The sequence below is a fragment of the Physella acuta genome, unplaced genomic scaffold (genome assembly GCF_028476545.2).
Source record: "Physella acuta isolate Inbredline_101_S28 unplaced genomic scaffold, ASM2847654v3 ptg000911l, whole genome shotgun sequence".
NCBI classification, from domain to species: Eukaryota; Metazoa; Mollusca; class Gastropoda; family Physidae; genus Physella; species Physella acuta.
Window position 1 is genome coordinate 320,001 of NW_026732428.1, and position 22,743 is coordinate 342,743.

The 22,743-nt window shown below is 32.3% G+C and overlaps 2 protein-coding genes across 6 annotated transcripts in view; one reads left to right on the forward strand and one right to left on the reverse strand.

Annotated features, from left to right (window-relative positions):
- Positions 1 to 9,893, reverse strand: part of LOC131953141 (uncharacterized) — a 19,109-nt gene extending 9,216 nt beyond the window's left edge. The window contains exons 1-10 of one of the 2 annotated variants that reach the window (XM_059316174.1): positions 9,785 to 9,893; positions 7,925 to 8,088; positions 7,547 to 7,767; positions 7,330 to 7,439; positions 7,066 to 7,202; positions 6,803 to 6,862; positions 6,556 to 6,624; positions 6,326 to 6,459; positions 5,614 to 5,748; positions 464 to 771 (exon numbers count right to left, since the gene is read on the reverse strand). In XM_059316174.1, coding sequence (XP_059172157.1) covers positions 464 to 771; positions 5,614 to 5,748; positions 6,326 to 6,459; positions 6,556 to 6,624; positions 6,803 to 6,862; positions 7,066 to 7,202; positions 7,330 to 7,439; positions 7,547 to 7,767; positions 7,925 to 8,088; positions 9,785 to 9,851 — 1,405 coding nt within the window. In that variant the 5' untranslated portion in view covers positions 9,852 to 9,893. Of the gene's footprint in view, positions 1 to 463; positions 772 to 5,613; positions 5,749 to 6,325; positions 6,460 to 6,555; positions 6,625 to 6,802; positions 6,863 to 7,065; positions 7,203 to 7,329; positions 7,440 to 7,546; positions 7,768 to 7,924; positions 8,089 to 9,784 lie in introns of those variants that run through there. The other variant, XM_059316173.1, reaches the window with a different exon arrangement.
- Positions 9,894 to 13,171: 3,278 nt separating this feature from the next.
- LOC131953154 (dual specificity protein kinase TTK) lies at positions 13,172 to 22,125 on the forward strand. Of its 4 annotated transcripts, none has more exons than XM_059316209.1 (18): positions 13,172 to 13,195; positions 15,540 to 15,586; positions 15,824 to 15,990; positions 16,207 to 16,274; positions 16,495 to 16,604; positions 16,789 to 16,932; positions 17,014 to 17,089; positions 17,187 to 17,489; positions 17,884 to 18,044; positions 18,137 to 18,620; positions 18,862 to 18,922; positions 19,164 to 19,399; positions 19,662 to 19,831; positions 20,107 to 20,303; positions 20,931 to 21,098; positions 21,221 to 21,302; positions 21,427 to 21,521; positions 21,874 to 22,125. In XM_059316209.1, the coding sequence occupies exons 2-18, from the start codon at positions 15,577 to 15,579 to the stop codon at positions 21,904 to 21,906; spliced, it is 2,565 nt and encodes an 854-aa protein (XP_059172192.1). In that variant the 5' UTR covers positions 13,172 to 13,195; positions 15,540 to 15,576; the 3' UTR covers positions 21,907 to 22,125. The 4 variants fall into 4 exon arrangements, with proteins under 4 accessions (XP_059172192.1, XP_059172191.1, XP_059172193.1 ...); XM_059316208.1 differs by having other exon boundaries at positions 13,182 to 13,494; XM_059316210.1 differs by having other exon boundaries at positions 13,182 to 13,494; positions 16,498 to 16,604.
- Positions 22,126 to 22,743: the final 618 nt, after the last annotated feature.

The following is a 22,743-nucleotide window of genomic DNA, read 5'->3' on the forward strand; positions in this document are numbered from 1 at the left end:
TAAAATTACTATTTAAAACTTCAATGTTTTACATGACGGTCAAGTATATTTACCACTCCCCAAAAGGTTATTCTAGCCTTGAGACAAAAGATAGATGTGCCAAGTGGCTAAGATATAGTCTACAACACGGTTCTTGACCTACTTGGGTTAAGTGTTATCCTAGGTCAAACAATGTTTACTTGTCAAAATTGAGGCTTATGAGCTCTTAGCATCAAGTGTAGATAGGTTAGTCACGTTGTTAGTCACAAAGTTAGTCACACTAACATAGCTTAGTCAGGTTTGGCAACTACTGTTTATTTAAAACTATAAATAAATTAATTAAAGAAGGGTTTTTAGCTTAAAGATTGCATAATCTAAAATCAAAATAAATACCTATAAGCTGAACAATGAATTAGTCAACCTAACTTATTTAGTACTCAATAAACGTTAAGTTAGCTTTATGTAGCTGAATAGGCTTTCTTACCTTTCTCTCTTGACTTCTCACTGTTGTGTTTGACCACCTTCTTGAACAGTGAATTCTCAGTGGAGAATGATAAAGTTGGGGCTGACTCAACAGGGATTATGGCTTGTGACTTAGGTCGTATAGGTGCTGGGTCAAGGTCCTCAACCACTAGAGATGGGCGCTCAAATGTGGGGGAGCCACCACTCACGGTGGCTCGACGCTGCTTGGCATCTACAATTACAGGCAAGGTGAACTGTGGAGACTCAGATCCGCTCCTAAACACATCGTTATCAGTGTCGTTCCCATCAATGATATCTTCTGGAGATTCTCTGTTGACCAGGGAAAAGTTGACTCAGTTGGTTTTGGTTCAATTAGTGGCCAATCAAAGTGTGTGGCAACTGGTTGATTGTCTCAAGTTGTTAATTAGAATTTTTTAATACAGGTACAGAAAAAGATACTAAGGGTTGTGACAGTTTCGGAGGACCATTATTTAAAACTGAAATGTTACGGACAAAAATATGTAGTCCAGTGAGTGATCTTTAATTAAATCTCTTTGTGGCATTTCATCTAAGAAAATAAATGGCCTTTGAAACAATCAAATCAAGGCTAACTGCTCGACAAATAGATAAGGTTTAAACTAGCTAAGATTAGTACTGGCAAAGCAGAATTAGTCCCAACCAATTGTAATGAAATGTAAAAGGTGAAAAGATACATCTTGTCCAGGGTTAATCCTGAAAATTTTGCAATCAGCATAACAACTACAAAGGAAAAATAACAAGCAACTTACAATAAATAACAACTGTATAAAAAAAAAATCAATTTTAAAAGTGTTCAATGTTTTTACAGACTTTTAACCCCCCCCCCCCCCCCCATGCGATGCAGATTCTTACAATTCACAAAAAGTCAGAACTCCTTCCTCTACCCCCCCCCCCCACTCCTCCCCTCCCCTTCCTGAAATGACATAACAAAGTCCCCCTGCCCCAATAAAATAACCACAACTATTATTACAATAAGTTACTTTTTCCCTATATTTTTATGTCTAAGATATACAAAATATATGCTATCAACTTGAACATTTTCTTATCCTCCCCCACCCCTCACAAATGCACATACAACATTATTACAAATGTCAGATCCTTCTTCCCCATACATGTGTGACATCTTTTCTATTAACAAATGCTTAAAGTAACAAGGCCTGCATCCTATTGGCTGTAAAAACTATCTTACTTTTTATCTGAACAGTTTATCTTTTAAGTGCGCTCATGAAAAAAAAGAATGTTAATTCACTTACCATGAGCAAACAGCCAGGAAATATATTTACTTTAACAATCTTTGTTAACTTTGAATAAAAATTATTTTTGTATACTAAATAAACTTCATAAGTTAAATAAACCTGTAGGCATACACTACACAAACAAGGTAGGTAAACTGTGAAAAGTGACACTTACAAGCAACATACATCAAATATTTAAGCTTCCTGTCTCAAAAACTGTATAGGTTAAATATAAGCTCCAGCAAGCACAACTTCAAATTGAGTTCATTTGAATGAGCTCAGCCATGAGAGTTGTAAGAGACCATTAAAAAACAAGGAAGAAAAATATATTGAACTCTAATTGAGTGGGGTTGTATGTGTGTGTTGGTGTGTGCGGGTGTTGGGCCTCATCATGTTTTACTAAATATCTTTTAGTTACTTTATAATATTTTTTATATAATTTATAGAATACAAGTGCTATGTACTAATATTATAGGTCAACAAACTACTACACTTCTTAATTAGAAAAAAGCTTTTAATTACTTACATGGTCAAGAAAAGAGTGTGTCATATCCCACAAGTAAAGCCAACTGAACATATGCCCTAGATAGATTATACCCAGTGCCAGTTCCTGCCTTCAAAGCTTTTCCATTCTTGAACTGGCAAACTTTGGCTTATTATGTAACATTCCAAAGACTAAATAAGTGGAACAAGCATTCAGGTGGAACAAGGGAGATTATCTAGTTCTGTAATACATTCTAGGTCATTCTCATTGAGACTAGAGTTTTTAGATTTTTTTTTTAACATAATTGGAATAAATAATTTTTTTTAATCTTTGTGTTGTATTAATTGCATTTCTTAACTCATTATTCTTTAAGACAGTGATTGTTTTTCCCCAAACTATTTCTTTGACATTGTTGTAGTAATTTACTAAATTATTTAGTCAGTTGGCTTAACCTACATAAATTAAATTTGCAAAAAGAAAAGTAAAGCAATATGGGAGATCTAAGTTATATGTAATCATTCTTTACTTTGAATTAAGTATTTGAAAAAGGCTAATTAACTACTAAAACAAAGCCAATCTTATCAACATATATAATCTGTATAAAGAGGAATGCATAAAGACCAGGCTTTCAACTGGTGTTCTAAAGAGAATCAAAGGTATGCTGGCTAATAATTTGAAAACTGAATATTAAATGCGGACTATGTTAGGATTGTTACATATAAGTATTTACGTAGATTTAGAGTAGCGTCCCCTTTTCAATACCACCGCTCTCACCTTACCTGTATAGAAAGGGGTATCGATATGTATTATCGCCACAGGCCACGTGTTCGCTACACCACCAAAACCTTCAACCTCCAATAATTGTCCTGTGTATTCATGTGGTTCAACGAAGTTACATCGAACCCCACAAATATTTGCACCCGTATCTCCTAGTGTATCAACTAATCTGTCCCCCACTCTACATTTGATAGTGTTTAATTTAGTGGGGGGTTCACTATCGAATACAAGACCAAGTGATCTTCTGTCCCTCGACATATTAACACCATACCGTCGGTTGCCATTTGAGCTATGATTCTCACCACCACCATTTCTACATTGTCTACTCACGTGTCCCGTTTGGCCACACTTAAAACATCTTATCGGTCTCTGGTTAAAAGACGTGCTACTACAGGGGCAGTCGTTATGCGAGTATTGTTTACAGTGATAGCAGTTACTTCCCCTGGGTAACGAGGAGGATCTATTATACGATCTATTATATGGACCCTCATCCCTGTATCGGCTTCTACCTCTCCCCGATTGTGAGGGTTGAGCCGTAAAAATATGTCACTTCCCTCCCAATCGTTCCTATGCTATAGAATTGTGCGTACTATTTATTTACATTCGTTGATCTCAATATAACTAAAATAGACTATAGATTGAAGGTTAATGAAAACATGTAAATAAAAGGGACACTACTCTAAATCTATGTAAATACTTATATGTAACAATCCTAACAGACTACATAACCAGCTTATAACAAGTTATTCGATACTAATTAATTCAGGAACATTAAATTTTTAAATCAGATATTTACATTTTCTCATCCTGGGATAAACTGTGTTAACAATATTAAGTTAATCTATAGTTAACTACTATGATAACTGATGAAATAATATATTTCATGATAAGTATGGTAGTGTTAAAAGATCTCTCATTCTTTTAGAAATAGAAAAGAATAATAAGCAGGATTCAGAAATGTGATAACCTAAAGAAGGAAAAATGTTTCCATTTCAGAAAAACAAACCAAAATTTCTGACAAAAAATCATTGGTGTTGAAATTGTATTGTTTAGAATTTTTGTATTCAAATGTTGGCTTAGCCATACCGTGGGTTAGGATTAAACATAGGAATGGATTACATTAATCTTTATGAGTAGGGATTATGACTGAGGTTTGGATTAGTCTAGGGTAAGTTTATTTATACAGTAGAGGTATCAAGCAATCCAATAAGTGTGGTACAGGTAACAAATGTAGCTACATTTATATCAACCTCAATTTTTAATTTCTTTTTTAAAATTACTAACAATAATTAATCAAAAGTTGGTTATTGAGATTTGATGATAAATTGTGCTGAGTAGCTTGCATTAATATATTGCCGAGTAAAACATGTGTTAAAGTAACTTGAGTATAGTCAGCAAGTATAATTACACAAGAAAACAAGGCCACAATTCTAGACATACCAAGGCCTAGATTTCTTAGATTTAAATCATCATAAAACAAATTTCACAAAACAATGCCTATAAAGGTATTTTTTGGTGTGTTGAGGGGGTTCAGGATCAAATAACAAAAAGCATATGGTATAAAACTGTATGACTGTAAAGGTGGATTTAATTAACAGAATTAAATAGTTGGTTTTATCTTTTTCTCCTGATAGGAGTTAATCACTTAAAAACTGATATTTCTTATAGTTTACAGCAAAAACATTAAAAAGAAATAATTTTAAAAATAATACAAACATATTTTTTTTTTTAAGTGAAGGAAAATATTACTGATATGGTATTTGGTAAAAATATTATAAAGTTGATGTAGGTCAAATAATTGTTTAAATGCTCCTTTCAACTATGAGATAACACAATCAAGAATAAGATTAACTCACATAGTACTAGACTTTATGTTCACATAGTGATAATGTTTACTTAAAAGTTTCATGATCATTTCATATAATGTACATGAAATAGGTCTCAAGGTCAAAATTTAAACAGTATGGGATTATGCACTTATTATACAATATATAGGAGGTATAAAGTGGTTTATTCTTTTTTACACGATGTTATGCAGGGTTAAGGTGAAGGGGGGGGGGGGTGATAGAACTATGCTATATTACTGTGCTTAAAGAAAGAGATTTGTTTTAATTCTTATACTGCAAAACCTTTGATATTCAGATAAATATGATGAAACAAGTGGCCTTGATCTTCTTTCAAAAGAATGTCAAGCAAACAGGAAGTTCAATATTTAAAATTAACTTTGAAAAATTGCTAATTTTAGTTTTTAATCAAGTTGTTTATTTAATAAAATAAAATGTTCATACCACTATTTTAGTAATATTATCTAATCAAGATCTAAATATGTAGCATAAATAAAAAGGAATGTCAATGGCACTGTTATAGATATTATTTGGGGTAGAGTCAAGTTTTAAAAAATGCCCTTTAATATGTGCATGATCCCTAACTGCCATTTACATTGGTTTTTTTAGTGATTCTGAGTTTCTTAGATGCTGTGATAAGTAAGAAAATAATAATTATTTAAATATTAAAAAATTCATTTTGTAGTTTTATAACTCAAAAACAACTTTACAGCACTATAAATATTTTTTAAATGTCATTTGTGTGCTCAACTTCTAGAAATCTAAAAGCATTCATTATAAAATAACAACTTACTTTGTGATATAAATATCTTCTACAGGTATAGATGAAGAAACATATTCCTCTAAAGTTGGTCTTTGTGCTTTCTCTCCATCTTTTGATCTTCGTTTTTTCATCATCTTAGGCAGTGTGGCTACAGAGGGAACATGCCTGGAAAACAATGTTATTTTTGTTTTTATAACAATACAAGTTTCTCATTAATGACAGCCTAAATTCTGTCACTTGAAGCTTATTTAAGGTGCATTAGGGTATTGACAAATTTTTTTGTATGATTCAAGTGTGGTAGAGAGCAAAAATTGTAAAACACTTAAAATACTGGCTATTCGTTTTTTTAAACCATTGACAATGCCATGTAGGATGTAGATATTCTTTGTAAAACATTTTTTGCACAAAAAAACACCATTGATTTATGGAAAATAAAGATAATATACCTGCATTTAGATTTTTCAATAACACTTTAACTGCTAGTGAAAGACAAAATCCTTTTTCCATATTTTCAAATTAATTTAAACCATTGACAATGCCATGTCGGATGTACATATTCTTTGTAAAACATTTTTTGCACAAAAAACACCATTGATGTATGGAAAATAAAGATAATATACCTGCATTTAGATTTTTCAATAACACTTTAACTGCTAGTGAAAGACAAAATCCTTTTTCCATATTTTCAAATGAATTTAAAAAATCGGATAAATATAATTTAACAATTTTCTATCATACTAACCTGTTTGCAATTTGTTTTCTGTTAGGATAATTGCCATATGGTGTAGTGTGTCTAGGGCGTTTCTTTAAAAGCATGGTAACTTCCTTAGGTTTTTCCTTTAGTGCTGCAACTAATTTAGCAAGTTGCCAACCCAGCTGTAACAGACATTAATTAAAAATATAAGAATATGAATCATGTCTTTTTCTTTTAAGTAACATACAAAAGACAATGAAAAATCAACATCTACTCACAACTGTTTGATTGTTCACTTGAAGAACTTCATCTCCTTTCTCAATCTTACTGCAAAGATGAGCTGGGGACTAAATTGTGAACAGCATTATCAGTGATGTTTCATTAGGACTATACAATTTAATTTAATATTATTTTCATTTTTTTTTGTTAAACGTTTTGTACATTTAAACACAATTTTAAAGTAAATATATGATTTGAACAATACTGTACAGAAACCTACAAATAAATAAAGATATATATACTTACAGTGTCTTTAATAAGACCTATGATATGGCATCCATAATATGAGGACTGAATGTTCATACCCTGGACAAGTTAAAAAAAAAACTAAGATAATTTTGTACAACTTTCATACCAATAAATTATGATCCAATTAATGCATTCACTTTAATCGAAGCACATATAAAAGTGCGTTAAAAATACTTTATAAAAGATAGTAAACCTTTTTGTTATAATTTTAAAAATGGCCTTACAAATAAAGCAAAATAAATAGAATTAACATAACTCACCAATTCATCTCCTTGTTTTTTTCTTATCGTAGCCATTTCCAATGCTGCAGGCTGCACAACTAAAGATTCCTTCATATTGAGAACTAGTTCATCACAATATTCAGTCATACACTGGCACTGCTCACAAATTTTTTTTTAAGGTAAAAGCTTGTACAACAAAATTACATAAATAAACATTTCTAAATGTATTCAATAATGTTTAAAATCAATACATATTTTTTCAAATTATGACAGGGAGAACATAGTGATTACGCTACTTATTTTCAACCTCTGTTATATCAGATTCTTTCTGTGCCACTGTTACAAGCTCCAAGCCCAGTTTAACTAATGAATTTCGCAATAAAGTAATTCCATGGATCGTTTCAAAAGGAGCCCTATAGAACATGAAATCAATATACTGTATAGGGTGAATTAGGTGTATGATGTAAAATATAAACAATAAAGTACGTTCTTTTATATTTATAATTATGTTTTAAAGTACCTGTCTAGCCAAGAGGTCAAATTCTTCAAAGTGCACATGATATCACAAACACCAGAAAGTACAGATATTGATAGTTGACGCCTATGTCTGACAGGTTGGACATTAGCTCGATTGGGATCATTTTCACCATTACGGGCAAGGATCTCCTTATGTAGACTCCTAGCTTTACAACCTAGCTGAAGAGCCAAATGCTGAAGATTTTCTGTTTCAAATGTGTAGCGCTGAAATTATGGTTCAAAATCTTCTGATAATCAATTTAATGAAACATGTTATCTTTTAAAATTAACTAATCAAGGAAATAATTTACAAAAATAAGTTTAAACAACGATGAACAACATAAAATAGTAATTATATTCGATAGAGTATTAACAATCTTACCAAAGATTTTAGAAGATCCACTCCCTCTAATATAAGTTCTTGATGCCCCAGTTTTGTAACACCAAGTTTATCCAAATCAGAATGACTAATCATGAGTAGTTTGCGACCATCTACTCTCTCCAGCACAAAGTTGGGAATGTAGTCGTGTACAGCATCATCCAAGCCTTAAAAAAAACAGAAAAAACTCAACCATATTACTATTCAGTGAGGACTTATTAGCAGGTGTGCACCCTACTAGAAACATCTGCTCGATTAATTTTATTTTTATTATCCTTGCATATTTTTATTACATGCATTCTCTAGCACCAGTGTGCTGAGTTTTATCACTGTATCTTAAAAAGTAGCATTGGTGTGCAAACCTTAAGCTTCTTATAAACTTTAAATAAAGGTTAACAAACATAGAATGTGTATTATTCATAACTTTTGTAAATTCATATTAAAAGACTAGGCTTAAAATAAAAAAAATTTCCATTAGCATAAGCAGGATAGGATTATGGATAGGATTATGCATTATTTATTTGTATATTATCAATCTAGGACAATAAGGAATATGTTCTCCTTATGCTTACTTTATACTTTTTACTATTTACATACTATTATGTCTTCTTACAGTGACACCTAGACTTAGAAGCGCCCTAACATATCAGATTTTTAAGATATGATCCATCAAGCAAGCAATGTTTAGCTTTGAAATACAAGAAACATCTGTGATACATGGAAACAGATCATGTCCCACCATTTTACTGTGCTATGTGTCTTTCTTTTTTACCTTGCCTAAGCCAATATGCTTTATTTCCTTACTGTCAAAGCATCTTTGATAAGCTGTGCTCGTGTTTTTTGCTTTTTATAAATTTACAGTACTTTATCACAGCTCTTTTTATAACCATGGTTCCCAAGAGAGTGAGTGGAACGGTGAATGCTCAGAAAAAGATGAATATCATGAAGTTTATTAACTTAAAGCATGAAATCATAGAAAAAATGAGCAAGTTGTACAAGTGATTGACTTGGTGAGACAGTACAGATGTAGTATTTTAATGTACTGTTCTTAACTACAGGGTACAACATCTGGCATTTTGTGGGCTGTAGCAGATTAATGGCATTCCAATTAATTTCAATAGGGAAAATTACTTTGAGGTACTGGTGAATTGAAATGAAGAACATTCTTACATAGATCTAAAGTCTAAAGTAAAACATTTACATTTAAAATAAAGTAGGCCCTATATTTCAGGCTGTCTCAATTGACGTGGTATTAGCACTTGACAAAATAGTTTGAAAATAGTAAGAAGTAAGAAGTTGTTTAATAATTGTCAAATTTTGGATGTAAAAATTGGAACATCAGATTTAATGGTCTTGAAATACATTAGCGGTGAGCTGCTACATTTAATAGTAATTTACTAGATCTAAATATTAAATAAATAACTTAATAACTTTTACTAGGCCTAAGTTTTTTTCTTTTTTTTAACACTCAGTATTCATTGAGTAAATGCTTGAGCCTTGAGCAAAATAATAATATGGATTATGAGTGTTAATTATATAAATTGATAATTAATAAGACTCAGTACTGTCAGTACTGAGCCTACTCAGTACTCAACTCACAACTCAGGACGAGTACACTGTGTACACAGTACACTGTGACTGACTGAAAGTACAACACAGTACACTTGAGTACACAGTACACAGTTAACGTTAACACTACAATACACTGAGTAGTGAGTACAGTAACACAGACAACTTGACTGACTCTATTCACTATTCTCTAACAAAAAGTATTAAATGAGGGTGCCATGACAGGAAAAATAAATTTGATATAGATTTAGATCTAAATAATATATCTATTACTTCTAAACATAAAGATTTAACCTTTAAGCCATCTCTCTACATCATGTTCATCCCATAGCTCGAACTGAATAAGAGCAAAATACGCCATATTTCACTATCACTAAAACCTTTCTTTACATTCACAGACAAGAACCGATAATTATTTAAATACAATCCACTTTGTAAGAGTTAGTACCCTTGGAAATCTTTATTCGGGTGTAAAGGGAATGGGAGACGATGTACCAAGGGGTAAGGGTTAAGAAAGCGCGACGTCTTAATTTTGCTTTTTAGAAAGCTTTTTTAAAGGTTTTATTTTGGTTCCCAGAAATATGCGCAAATACAATCTAATTACACAAATACACTTTAATCTTGTCATATTTTGAGGAAATGTGCTTAGGGGTCATCCATAAATGACGTCACACTTTTTTGACGATTCTTACCTCCCACCCCCCCCCCCTCCGTCACACATCGTCACAAAAAGCCAGACCCCACCCCCACCCCCCTAAAATGACATCACACCTAAGCCTACAAACCCCCTCAAAATTGCAGTTGAAATTTTCTTAAACATAGATATTTTTCCAAAATCTTGTCTGAACTCTGTCAAAATAGAGTATTTTAATCAATTCCTATTGCAATTTATAAAAAAAAACAGTTATCTAAAACGCGAAATAACGTCTAAAATAGTAAAATTCGTTTTCTAACATTGCTTTTTTATAATGCAAAAGTGTGACGTCGCACCATCTAACCCCTCCGCCTCGTCACACACCGTTAGAAAATTACGGACCCCCCCTCCCCCGTGTGAGTGTGACGTCATTTAAGGACGACCCCCTTAATTAAGTTCCAATGTATATTAAGTCACTCTTCGTTAATGTCTGTAAATTATAAATGCCCCGATTTAAGAAAACAAATGCGCAATCAAAAACGGTTAGAGCTCATTTTAAGCTGCAGTATTGAATTATACACACTCAAAGTTATGAAAATTAATGGCTACACGGGTTTATATTACGATTTGATTGTTTTCTACATTAACTGTGTAACAGTACACCAAATACCCCTTAAGAAACATGCAGTTACCGGTAAAAAAACCGCTTAACGACTTCTTTACTGTCTGTTACCCTCAGTGTTTCTTCCAGACGTTTTTTCTCCTGGGGGCGGGGGGGGGGGGGGGGGGGGGGCACGTGAAATTTTCGGGGGGGGGGGGGCGGTAGACTTTTTTCGGGGGGCGGGGGGGCACGTGAAATTTTCGGGGGGGGGGGGGGCGGTAGACTTTTTTCGGGGGGCGGGGGGGGCAGACACTGTTAAAAGTATATATTTTCTATATAAATTATATAATTTCATTTCGTTTCGGGGGGGGCGGTAGAATTTTTTTTCGGGGGGGGGGGGGGGGGGGGAGGAGATGCCTGGAAGAACCTCTGTACCCTATAGCTCCGAGGTACAGTAAAATACTTCATTTTAGCCAAAAATCATTTGATCCTGATAACTTTTTTGACAATGCATGTGTATGGCACATTGGTTTAGAAAGTTAAAAGCCTTTCTGTTGATTCTAATCTGAACGTCTTTTATTACTTATTGAACCAGTACAATTTGTTCTGCGTTTGTTGTTGATTATGAGCGAGAACGCAGAGCTTATCCGCGAAATCCAATTAGCTTTAAGTTGTGTCGGTTGGATTTTTTGTTTTCTGTAAAATATGGGGCAGGCGAAGTATAGAGTTTATTTTATTAGTGACCCGGCATTTGAGGTCAGCACTATATCCCCAGCCAGTGTTTCTTCCAGACTTTTTTCTCCGGGGGGGGGGGGGCATTTGAAATTTTCGGGGGGGGGGGCGGTAGACTTTCTTCGGGGGGCGGACACTGTTAAAAGTATATATTATCTATATAAATTATATAAATTTCATTTCGTTCGGGGGGGGGGGGCATAAGTGGGCACCCAGGCTTTTATTTTTAGTCATACTACTAGCATATAGCTTTGGTAATGTTACACAAAACTAAATTATTATTTTTTACTTTTTAGTGCTTTTTTGTGATTTTGAAATCTATTTTTTGTGAGATTTTCCACTTTTTAGTCATTCTTTCAAAATAAAGTTGATACGGACTGTGATTAAAAATATTTGCGTTAAAATCCTTCCAGCAAATGAGTTGCCTGTCTTTAATTCATTCGTGGTTTACGAAATCGCCCCAACCGTGAACTGACGGCCCTCTGTTCAAACGAAAATTAGTATTTCTTCTAAATCTTGTTATCTCTCCATTTATTATTGAATACAGTAATTTTTAAATTAAATTTTAATGACTAATTGTCTAAGTATTTGGAAGTGGAATTTGGGAAGTGGGTTAAACTAATCAAAGATTTGCGGAGCCACGCGCACTAACACCCCCCCCCCCCCCCACACACACACACACACTGAGCAAGCTAAAAAAAAAAGCCTCGAAAAAGTACATTCTAGGTCTGCTGTGTGATAATCTATAATGTTGCAATATAATCTGTGCAGCAGTAAACGTGAAGTAACCTTCCGAAAATGTCGGTCGAGGGGACAGGTGAAGTGAATTCACCTGTTTCTCTGTTCTCAGCGTATGAAAGGATAGTGTGGTCAGCACTATGCTTAACCACCTTTACTTTCCCTAACGTGAGTCAGGTACCCATCTGAGCTGGGACGGCTGGGTGGACCCGGGGCTTACCCCCTCCCCCGAAGAAAGTCTGGAATTTATAATTGGTGTCCGCCCCCCCCCCCCCCAAATATTATGTGCCCCCCCCCCCCCCCGGAGAACAAAGTCTAAAAGAAACACTGTACACGAACCCGGGTTTCACAAACTCAAATAGTCTGCAGGGTACGAAAATCTGGAATGTAATTTTATTTTTGTCGCTATTTATCGTAAAGAACAGTCAACGCGCGGTGATCGGTCTACTTTATTTTGGTATTCCCCTTTTGTTGGCGAAGTATGTTTTCTGACGCCCACGTCATCTCCAATCGCTTGGACATTATCATTAATGGTTACCTTAAACTACGTTTACACTTGCAACGTGTACCTAAACTATACTGGCCTATAGTATATTATACATGTTGTAAGTGTTAAACGCCGACTCTTTGTTGTTGTTTTTTTCTTACATAAACATACTCATACACACAGTAATACACACACTCACACAGACTCATACATACACACTAATTCAATTTCATACACACACTCATACATACATACTCATTCAAACACATACACATACTCATGCATACACACACTCATACACATCATGTTCATACACATTCGTCATTCAGTCACTCACACTATTTCACACACACTCATTTATTAAGAAAGTGAAAGGCTTTCACCAACTTTGCAAACTTTTTTCTTAAAAGAGCGACAATGTAAGCAAAGCTAACCAATGAGAAAAAAGAAACATTATAGCGTAACCAATGAAATCAATAGAAGATAAATGTCCCCGAATTCAAACAGTTTCCTGTTATGTTTTGTTTTCTTGTTGTTGTTAGAATAATTGAGAATTTCACAATGAATTGGATTTTATTAGAATTATTCTAATTTCAAATTTAATCTAGAGCAGTAATAATTAATAATCTATATCTTAGAATAAGAATTCCGTGATTTCTCCGACGCCACGCTCATCATATGATGCGTGTAGTCGTAATGTCGTAATGTTAATGACCGAGAGTCAGTAGTCAGTCACAAGTCAGTGTAAGTAATTGAGTCTAATGGCCAAATGGCAGTTGAGTTGATGAGTGTACACTAGATCTTGATTTCTAGTAAGTATTAGATCTAATTAATATAAGTATAAACGTATAAATTTTATAAAAGTAATAGATCTAGAATCTAGTAAGTTAAGTTAGGGTAAAGCAGGACACTAACACTAAAAAAAGAGCCAGTGTGGTATTAGATCTAGTTCTAGAATAGATCTAGATCTAGACAATTCAGACATGACTGATATAGGACCCAATCACTCAGCACCCTACCCCCACAAAACCCCCAATAAAACTACTAATTAATTAATTACATTACAATTAGTACTAATCTACTTCTGAGGTAACAACGACTGCTGTTCTATGATAACAGAGAAGCATAGACTATCATCATACTCATAGGATAAGGATTTCTTTTATTTTTTGTAGGCCTAGGCCTAATTTATTAATTATTATCCTCTTGGTCCAACAAGGACTCAAGGAGAAAATGAGACAGGAATTTGAGGAATTATTATTAATTAATCCCACTGCTCTTTCCCTAAAATTTCTCATCTCCATAAAACCATTTTGAGAGTAATTGTTGATGCCAAAACAAAATGGCCAACATTTATCCGGTTTTACCAAGTCTTTATCATTATCAGACTAAAACTTGACTGATCAATATCATAATGGTTTTATTTGTTAGATAATAACTAAATCTACACGAATACATTAATTTTGTCCTGGATGCTTCTATTGGGACCTGGGTCCATATAGCCTCAGTCGCTATTGGGACCCGGTATAAATATAGTTATTTGGCCTATTAGTTACGCATAACCTGTATTCAAATGTATGGTCGGCTGAAGATACAGATGTTTTAAAGTCAACTGCAATGATGAGGGGGGGGGGGGGGGTTGTAGGCTGAGTTGTGATGTCATTTCAGGGGGGTCTGGCTTTTGCGACAATGTGTGACAGAGGGGAGGAGGTGGTAAAAATCGTCCAAAAAAGCGTGACCCCTTAGTGATAGCATTGATTGTTTATTTTAGTTAACTAGCAGTAACCTAACAGTTGGCCTTTTGTCTTGTAGGCCTTTTAGCAGTTGGCCTTTTGTCCAGATCCTGTCCAGCAGGGTGGAGAACAAAAGGGAAATGCTCTCCCCTCAACATTTCTCATCTCTGTGATACCCAGCCCCCACCTGTATTTAACCCACTATAAAGCTTCATCTCTTTGTAGATAACATGAATTTAGTTCTTAGATCTCAGCCAACCAGAGATAGCATCTCTATGTTATTTATGGCCCTCAGGGTCCAGCAAGGAGAACAAAAGGGAAATCAGTATTAATGCTCTCCCCTCAACATTTCTCACCTCCATGTCGTGTTATGTAACGTATAGCACACATGGCTTATCAGGGGAAGCATTAAGGCAGTTAGTACCATCCCTTTTTTCCATCCAATAATCTTAACTCTGAACAGCTACACACTGTAAACTACTAGACTGTAGGCCCTATGTAGACTTGCAATTGCATCAATTGTGGACTGGGTCCAATGGGGCCTAGTGATAGCTGGTATCATTTAAAGTGTGTGTACACAGCATTAACTATTTTGTGGTTAGAAATTAATTATTTTTATTGTGGATTTAGTTTAGTCTAAACTAGGAGATAATACTTGATGCCCCATAGATCTAGATCTCTAGAATAGATCTAGAGATCTATACTTATATAGTCAATAGTAGTATTTTATAGTATAGTCTTTAGTCTTTATCAATCTTACGACAGAACTATAAAAAAAATAACATTTCCATACCAACTGGGCCACTAGAGTCAATTTTTAGAGACAGTTAAGTGGTAATACTATAAGTAATAAGTAGGTCTATAAGATTAAGTAGGTCTATTTAATGTAGTCTATAGGAAGCGTAGGCCTAATACATATTATAAATTCAGAATTAAGGCCTATGAAATTACATGAATATAAATATTTATAGCCTAACTGGTTGAAGAAAAGACCTAAAGTTTTCAAAAGTTTATATTGCATATACTTCTAGTGTTGTTGTTTTTTTCAATGTGTGTTTTACTTTAGTTCTTTTATTTTAACTAAGCAGAATGTTTATAATTTATAGACTTATTTTCCATTACAGTTAAAAAATTTAAAATAACTTGCCACAGAAAAACAAGATGGTTGAAGGTAATTAAAATGTTTTTTTAAACAAGTGGATTATAAGAGCAATAGATGCCATTTATACTGTTTTGACATACCAAATTTTATTCAAAACAGCTGTGTATTTGTTTTAATAGCAATTAATTATTATAAATGCACAACTGGTTATAAATGTTGGAACTATACTTCTCTTATTTAAATAATTAGGTTATAATCTATCAATTCTTTTGTACAAATAAATTATTTCTTTATTTTTGTGGATAGTATCTAGTGACTTTCGTAGCCAAATTTCTAACATAATTGCTGATGGAAACAAGCCAGAAGCATGGAAGGAATATATAGACATAGTTAAGAACAAAGTGGAGACTTTAAATGAATTCAAGGAGAGAAAAAATAACATCCTTAACTACATGTATAAGACAGCATTCAAGGTAACTATATTTTTTCATACATACATTTTTATTAAAAATCTTCAGCATTTAAAAATTAATTTGTGACGTTTATAGTGACATTATCACTTCGTACTAATATTTCTGCTTATTCATTTTTTTTTATCGCATTACTGTCATCTTTTTTAATTGATTAAGAATAATTTACTTGTTTTACATAGCCTTAAAATGAATACAATTGTTCTACTACAATTACAGATGCTGCCAGAAACTGATCAGTCATTATCATATGCTGAGTTATACATTGATTATGTGATGTTTAAAAGGTAATTATATAAAAAAATATCTTTAAAGTTGTAATATCTTTTTACAAAAACATTTATCTATCTTTTATCTATATTTTTCATCTTTATGACTTCTCAAGATATATATCTATTTTTAATAGTGTAGATTTAATTTTTAGTATTCTTTATGAATTTGTTTAATTTAAAAATATTAAACAGTAGGTTTTTTTGTTTAGATGTTTAATATATGATCTTTTCTAAGCAGTTTAGAAAGTCTAGAAGATGCTGAAAAAATGATGTCCTTTGCACGTAGAAGGATGCGTCGTTTTTCTGTCATTCACGTGGCTAGCGCCCAGCTTGAACTTAAAAAAGGTGGGCCTACTAATGTGATATTCATTTCCATTTTCTAAAGAATAAATTGGATTTCAAACTGTATTATAATCATAAAAATAATTCCACAACATTATTTGCTCCTTTTATTACTTTTTGAAATAAAACAATGTCTATTAATAAACTCTTACATTAATATTCAACCTAAAATCTTAATAATTTACAGGTAACAAAGATAGAGCAATTCAAATTCTTCAAAGGGCGCCTTCTGTAGGTGCCAGGCCCCTTGCTTATTTAACTGTTGCTCTAAGGAGGATTTATGAAGGAAAAACAATATTGCTGGACTCTGAACTTGAGTCAACAGAATCAGGTAAAAAGCTACTTGTAAAATAGTTATAACCATTTATCTTCATATATGACCTCATTTTGACAAGTTAAACTAAAATTTCAGCTGATGTTGTTAGCCCAGAAAATGGTAAAGAATTTTCTGAGGATTGGACAACTTCACAGTACACTGGAACATTTGAGTATGTTTCTTTTTCTTTTTTTCACTTTTCTTTTTTTTTGAAGACCCCAGTTTCAACTTGTGCTCTTTTTAAAAAAAAAATTACTTTTTTAATATAGGACAAATAAAGAAGTCAGCCAATCAGACACATTGGAAGTACAAAATGCTCTTGACTTGATAACAAGACAAAACATTCAACAAATTTCCTCATCATCAGCCAAAGCTCAACTTAGTCAGCTAGAGGTGAAACGTGAACTAAGCCTAGGCTCTAACTCTTTTGCACATATTTACCAAACACCCCAGCAACAACACCATAATAAAGAAAAAGGTGATTACAGTACAACAAAGAGAACCTTAAGCCATTACTACAGTACCCCAGAATTAAGACACAATGTTGGCAGTGTGATAAAAAGATCTGTCAGGTAAGTTCTTCTTATATTCTATCCATTCTTTTATCATTTCTGTGGTTAAGCATTCAAATATATTTTGTAATACTTCAATTAGTTTTTGTTTACAAAAATAAACTAGATCTATATCATATAAATGAAATCATTGATTCAACTTATCTTTAATGTTATCTGTCATTAGCTGGTAATAAAATAGTAACATGTAACAGTTCTACATTTATTGATTTTTACCGAGGTTATACTTACCTCTACATTATATTTCAACCAACAATTCATTAGCATCCATATTGCACTTATTACTTCTACCCTTTTATGGTTATTTCGGGAATGAATTACATAATTTGAATCAAAAGCTATATTTTAAGGCTTTAGTAACTTTTATACTTAATTAATTTTAATTTCTTACTAGAAAATTTCCTTTAGCTGATTTGGGTCCTCCCAGACGTGTGAAGATAAACCCCAATGCCAAAAATCAAGAATCTGCTGATGATGACACTGGTGATAGTTTAGCCTCAGCTAACCCGATATTTCACTCTCTCACCAGACCACCTGCCTTAATATCTAGCTCTGGTACGTTTAATTTTAGAGTGAATCACTATTAATCTTTTTGATAAGCAACAATAACAATACTTTAATAAATTGTTAATTTTTATCCATAACAGGTAATTCTGTGAGTACCAAAGATAAGCTGTTTGAGCCTGTGGGATCTCAGGTTTTGAACAATAAATTAACACATCCAATTACTAAAAATGAGTCTAACTCACATATGAGTGTACCTAACTCATCTCTCACATTTGGCTGTAATGCTGATTTGGGCAGCTGCCCAAAGCTGTCAAATGAAACATCAAACACTGGTACCAATTCATATTTTGAAAGAAATCAAACTAAAGAAAAAGTAGCAGAGGAAAATATTATAGCAAGGTCAGAATTACCGGATGCAATAACTCATAAACAATATGAGCATGCAGTAGCTAGAAAGCTAGCTCTTCACAATGATTCTTCAAATGTACAAAAGGCATTCACCTATAAACTACCAGATAGCAATTTAGCTCAAAATTATGTTCCACCTGTAGTAGAAGATGAAACTTGGAAAAAACAACAAAATCAATTGAAACATCAGTTTGGAGGTGCAAACAATTTACAAAGGTTTGGATGTTCAGTTGTTTTTAAATATTATGTGTAAAAAATTGTTACTAAGAGTTGTACCCCTTTTACTTTGGTCTGCCTAATGTTGATGAACCCCTTTTATGACATATTTTCTGCATATTACAAATCTGCTTTTAGACAAACAACCAATCAACAGCACACAACAATTTTACATCTGTGCATGCTTTGCCTAAGATCCCTAATTTAATTTGTTCTTTTATTTTTCATTACTTCAATATAGCTCAGTTCCTCATCAGACACCCTCTGCATCTGTCTTGACACAGGACCAAAGTAATGGAATTGTAAGTTTGTTTTTGTACAGTTCTCAGCTGTAGCTTTACTTGAACAATATTATCTTCATTATCTTAAAATCTCTTTCCAGTTGCAGCATTCTTTGTATTGCTTCCTTATTAATGTATAATGCTTATAACATTTAATATTTTAGACATTTTAATTCATTTTTACATTACCTACTCTTTTATAATAAATTATTTCAGTTATAAAAAATTATGAATTAAATGTTGTTTTTTTTTTATTTTCTAGAGTAATGAAAAGACAATATATGTTAATAATGTTCCCTACAAAGTATTGCGTCTTGTTGGTCGAGGGGGTTCCGCAAAAGTCTATCAAGTCTTTGATCCAACATCTAATGTTATTAGAGCACTAAAGGTTGTGAACTTGATGTGCTCTAATGACATCGTTAGAGAAGGTTATAAAAATGAAATCAGTCTTCTTAAAAAGTTACAGCACTGTGATCGTGTCATCAAACTCTTTGACTCGTGAGTTTTGTAATACAATTGTTAAAAAGAATTTTTAAAATTGTTAACTGTACTTTAAAATTAAATAAAAACAGTTTAAAATTTATTTCTTTTATTTACTAAGAATTGTCTTAAGAAAATGCCTCAAATGTTTTCTGTTTTAATTTTTTTTAGGGACTATACTTTAACAAGATGGGATTTTTTTTAACTAAAAAGTCAAATTTAGATAAATTTACTTTATCTTGAGTCTCTAAGTTTGCTACAGATTATTTTAAACTTTCAGTGAGTATGTAGAGGCAAGTGAGAAACTTCTTGCAGTTTTAGAATTTGGAGAAACAGATTTAGAAAAATTCATCTCTAATAATGTAAAAAGCCAGAAAGAACTATCACCTATTACAGTCTGTTACTATTGGTCACAAATGGTTACTGCTGTACATGCAATGCATCAAGAAGGTAAGCCAAAAAAATGCTCTTTTTTAATATTCTAAAATAGGATTTACTAGTACAATCTGTTTATTTTAAAGCTACTGTTATAATTGTAATCCTTTTAAAAATATGTAATATAATTAATTCTTTAAAATGTAGGTTTATAATTAATAGACCTCATGTATAATTTTTTTTAAAATAATTAAATATTTTTGAGGATATTATATTTTCATAAAGAACCAAAATATTTGCACACTGACCCTTTTCTTAGTAACCCATATTTATATGTCATGTCTTCATAGGTGTAATCCATTCTGATCTTAAACCGGCAAATTTTATCTTGGTGTCTGGGAATGTCAAATTGATTGATTTTGGTATTGCAAATTCACTACAACAAGAGTGCACTAGTGTTTTAAAAGAAAATAGAATTGGCACGCCTAGTTACATGAGCCCTGAAGCCCTCATTGCAAATAATTCAACTCCCCAGCCAAGATTCAAGGTATTTTTTAAATAATTTTTTTTTAGTCACCTATCGGAAGCCCATAAATTAATAATAAAATAAAATCTATTGTACTGTGTAGGAAAGTTAGTTGTGCATTTTTTAGGCCATCGAGGAAAAGAAATACTGTTTCATTTAGCGTAGAACTATTATGTCAAGATCATTCATAAACAAGTTAATGTTACTTTAATTAGGTACACTTGATGCTATTATTATCACCTTATTTTTATTTTTCAGAATTTAGTGTGTAGAAATTATTATTTTAGTATTATATAAATTGTGAAGGAAATTGCCTGTAGTTTTTAAGATATAATTATTAGAATTTTAGGATAGCTGAAAATATTTTAATCTATGATTATTTGGAGTACTTTTAGCGCAGTACTGGAAGCATTAGAAATTTAATTGGAACATGAACATCATCTACTGTTTGAAAATAAAGTTGCTGTTAATATAGTCTAATAGTTTTTTTACAATCACCATCTTCATTCTGCTATAATAAACAAGAAAACATTACAATTCCTTTTAACAGGGATGGTTAACATGTTTTACATTAATGTATTTTTAACATAAATAATAGATTAAATTTCATCTAACTTACAAAGATATTAACTTTTATTTTTTATTCAGGTTGGGAAGCGCAGTGATGTTTGGTCTTTAGGTTGTATATTATATTTGATGGTTTATGGTCACACACCTTTCCAGCATGTTAGAAATAAAATGGAGGCCATCATAAATCCAGCACACATTATTCCCTTCCCTGACAAGGGGGATCCAGCATTAATGGACATTTTAAAAGTAAAATAATCAGTTTCAGTATAGTTCATCATCCTTTAAATTATAAATCTTTAATTATTCTAATTTTTCAAACTGAAGTATTATGAAATGAACCTCAAAGTTTGTCAATTGTGCTTTTACAGAAGTGTTTAAATCGTGAGGTGTCCCAAAGGCCAACTACTGATGAAATATTAATGCATCCTTATCTCCAAAAAAAGACTATAGGTATATTTTGCTTAATTAAAATTTAAGTAAGGTGATTTTTATCACCTTAATTCATATCATTTTAATTTTTGTGTAGTAGTATAGTTATTTTTAAATAACTAAAATATCTACTTTGATCTTTAAGGAGAAAAGCCTGCCCCTAATTTGCAATCCAAGTTAAGTCAATTAAAAGCTGATATTTCGGTTGCTTCTCCAAGAACAAAACAAGCATTAATCAAGGTAATATAAGTTGTTTTTTTTTTTTTCAAGAAATTAAATAACAGATAATTAATTTTAAACTCTTTATTTAGTCTAAATTGTATTGTAAGTATAAAAATTGCTGTGTAAAAACATTTTATTCCTTAATAACTTAATACACCTAGTCATCCTAATTATGAGATAACTTTTATCATGGTTAAGTTGTTTTGAACTTGTTATATTTTACTTTTAAAAAATTTAAGTGTAGTGCAAATCTATACTTATTGTCTAACGAAAATGATTTCTTGTTTGGCTTTTAAGTGTAGCTTTTTAAAAATACCTTAACTTGACACATAAGATTTCATGTAGCTACATGTTGCTATTTTTTTCATAGAGCCTGAAGGATTTTGCAACCGGTCTTGAGTAGCACAAAGATCAAGTGATGAAACAAATGTGTAATTGCTGTGAAAAAATTGTTGGAATATATGTGACTTAAAAAGGTGTAACAATATCTAATTTCAATTATTTTGTTTATAATTTGTTTTAAATGTACATTGTCATGCATTTATCTCTCTCAGACATAGTCTGAATGTATTCTGTGTGTGCTGTACTGGGGGTTAAACTACTTTTGTTTTTCAAAAAACCTCAGTTTAGTTTGCAATGGTTTATTTTTCTTTTTCTGTAATATTCTGATTTCTCTCTATATATATGCACCATAACGGTTGCCTTGTGAATATGTGTGACACTTTTCTTCTCTCTAAATGACAATAAATATGGATGTTAAAATTTACTAGCTCACCAACTGCACAATTAGTGGCCTTACTAACCCAATAGTATGAATCAGAGTAACAAATTACTGAATTACATTAGTAATAATTGGTGATGGTCAATATTTTGAAGCAAGGGAATAGTTAAAAGACAGAGATAGCCTAAAATGTATATATGCTTTATAATACAACACAGTTTGTTGTAAAATAAGATTTTCTTTTTCTGTACCCTTTACAATTTTATTCTAAATTTAAAATATCTATTTTAAATTATTCTACTATGTAGATTATACTATTTATATTATGAAAGCATCTTGAAAAATGCACTAGAATCTATTTTAAAAAAATATAGTTCAACCAAAAGCCAGGTGACTATTTGATTTTCAAAGTCCACTCACATTGTAAAACATTTTCAACAATTAGGTAATTAAGATTTTTTTTTATGCTAACTATGTCAGCTGCTGCTAAGCATGATTTTAAATCCATTACCCTTATGC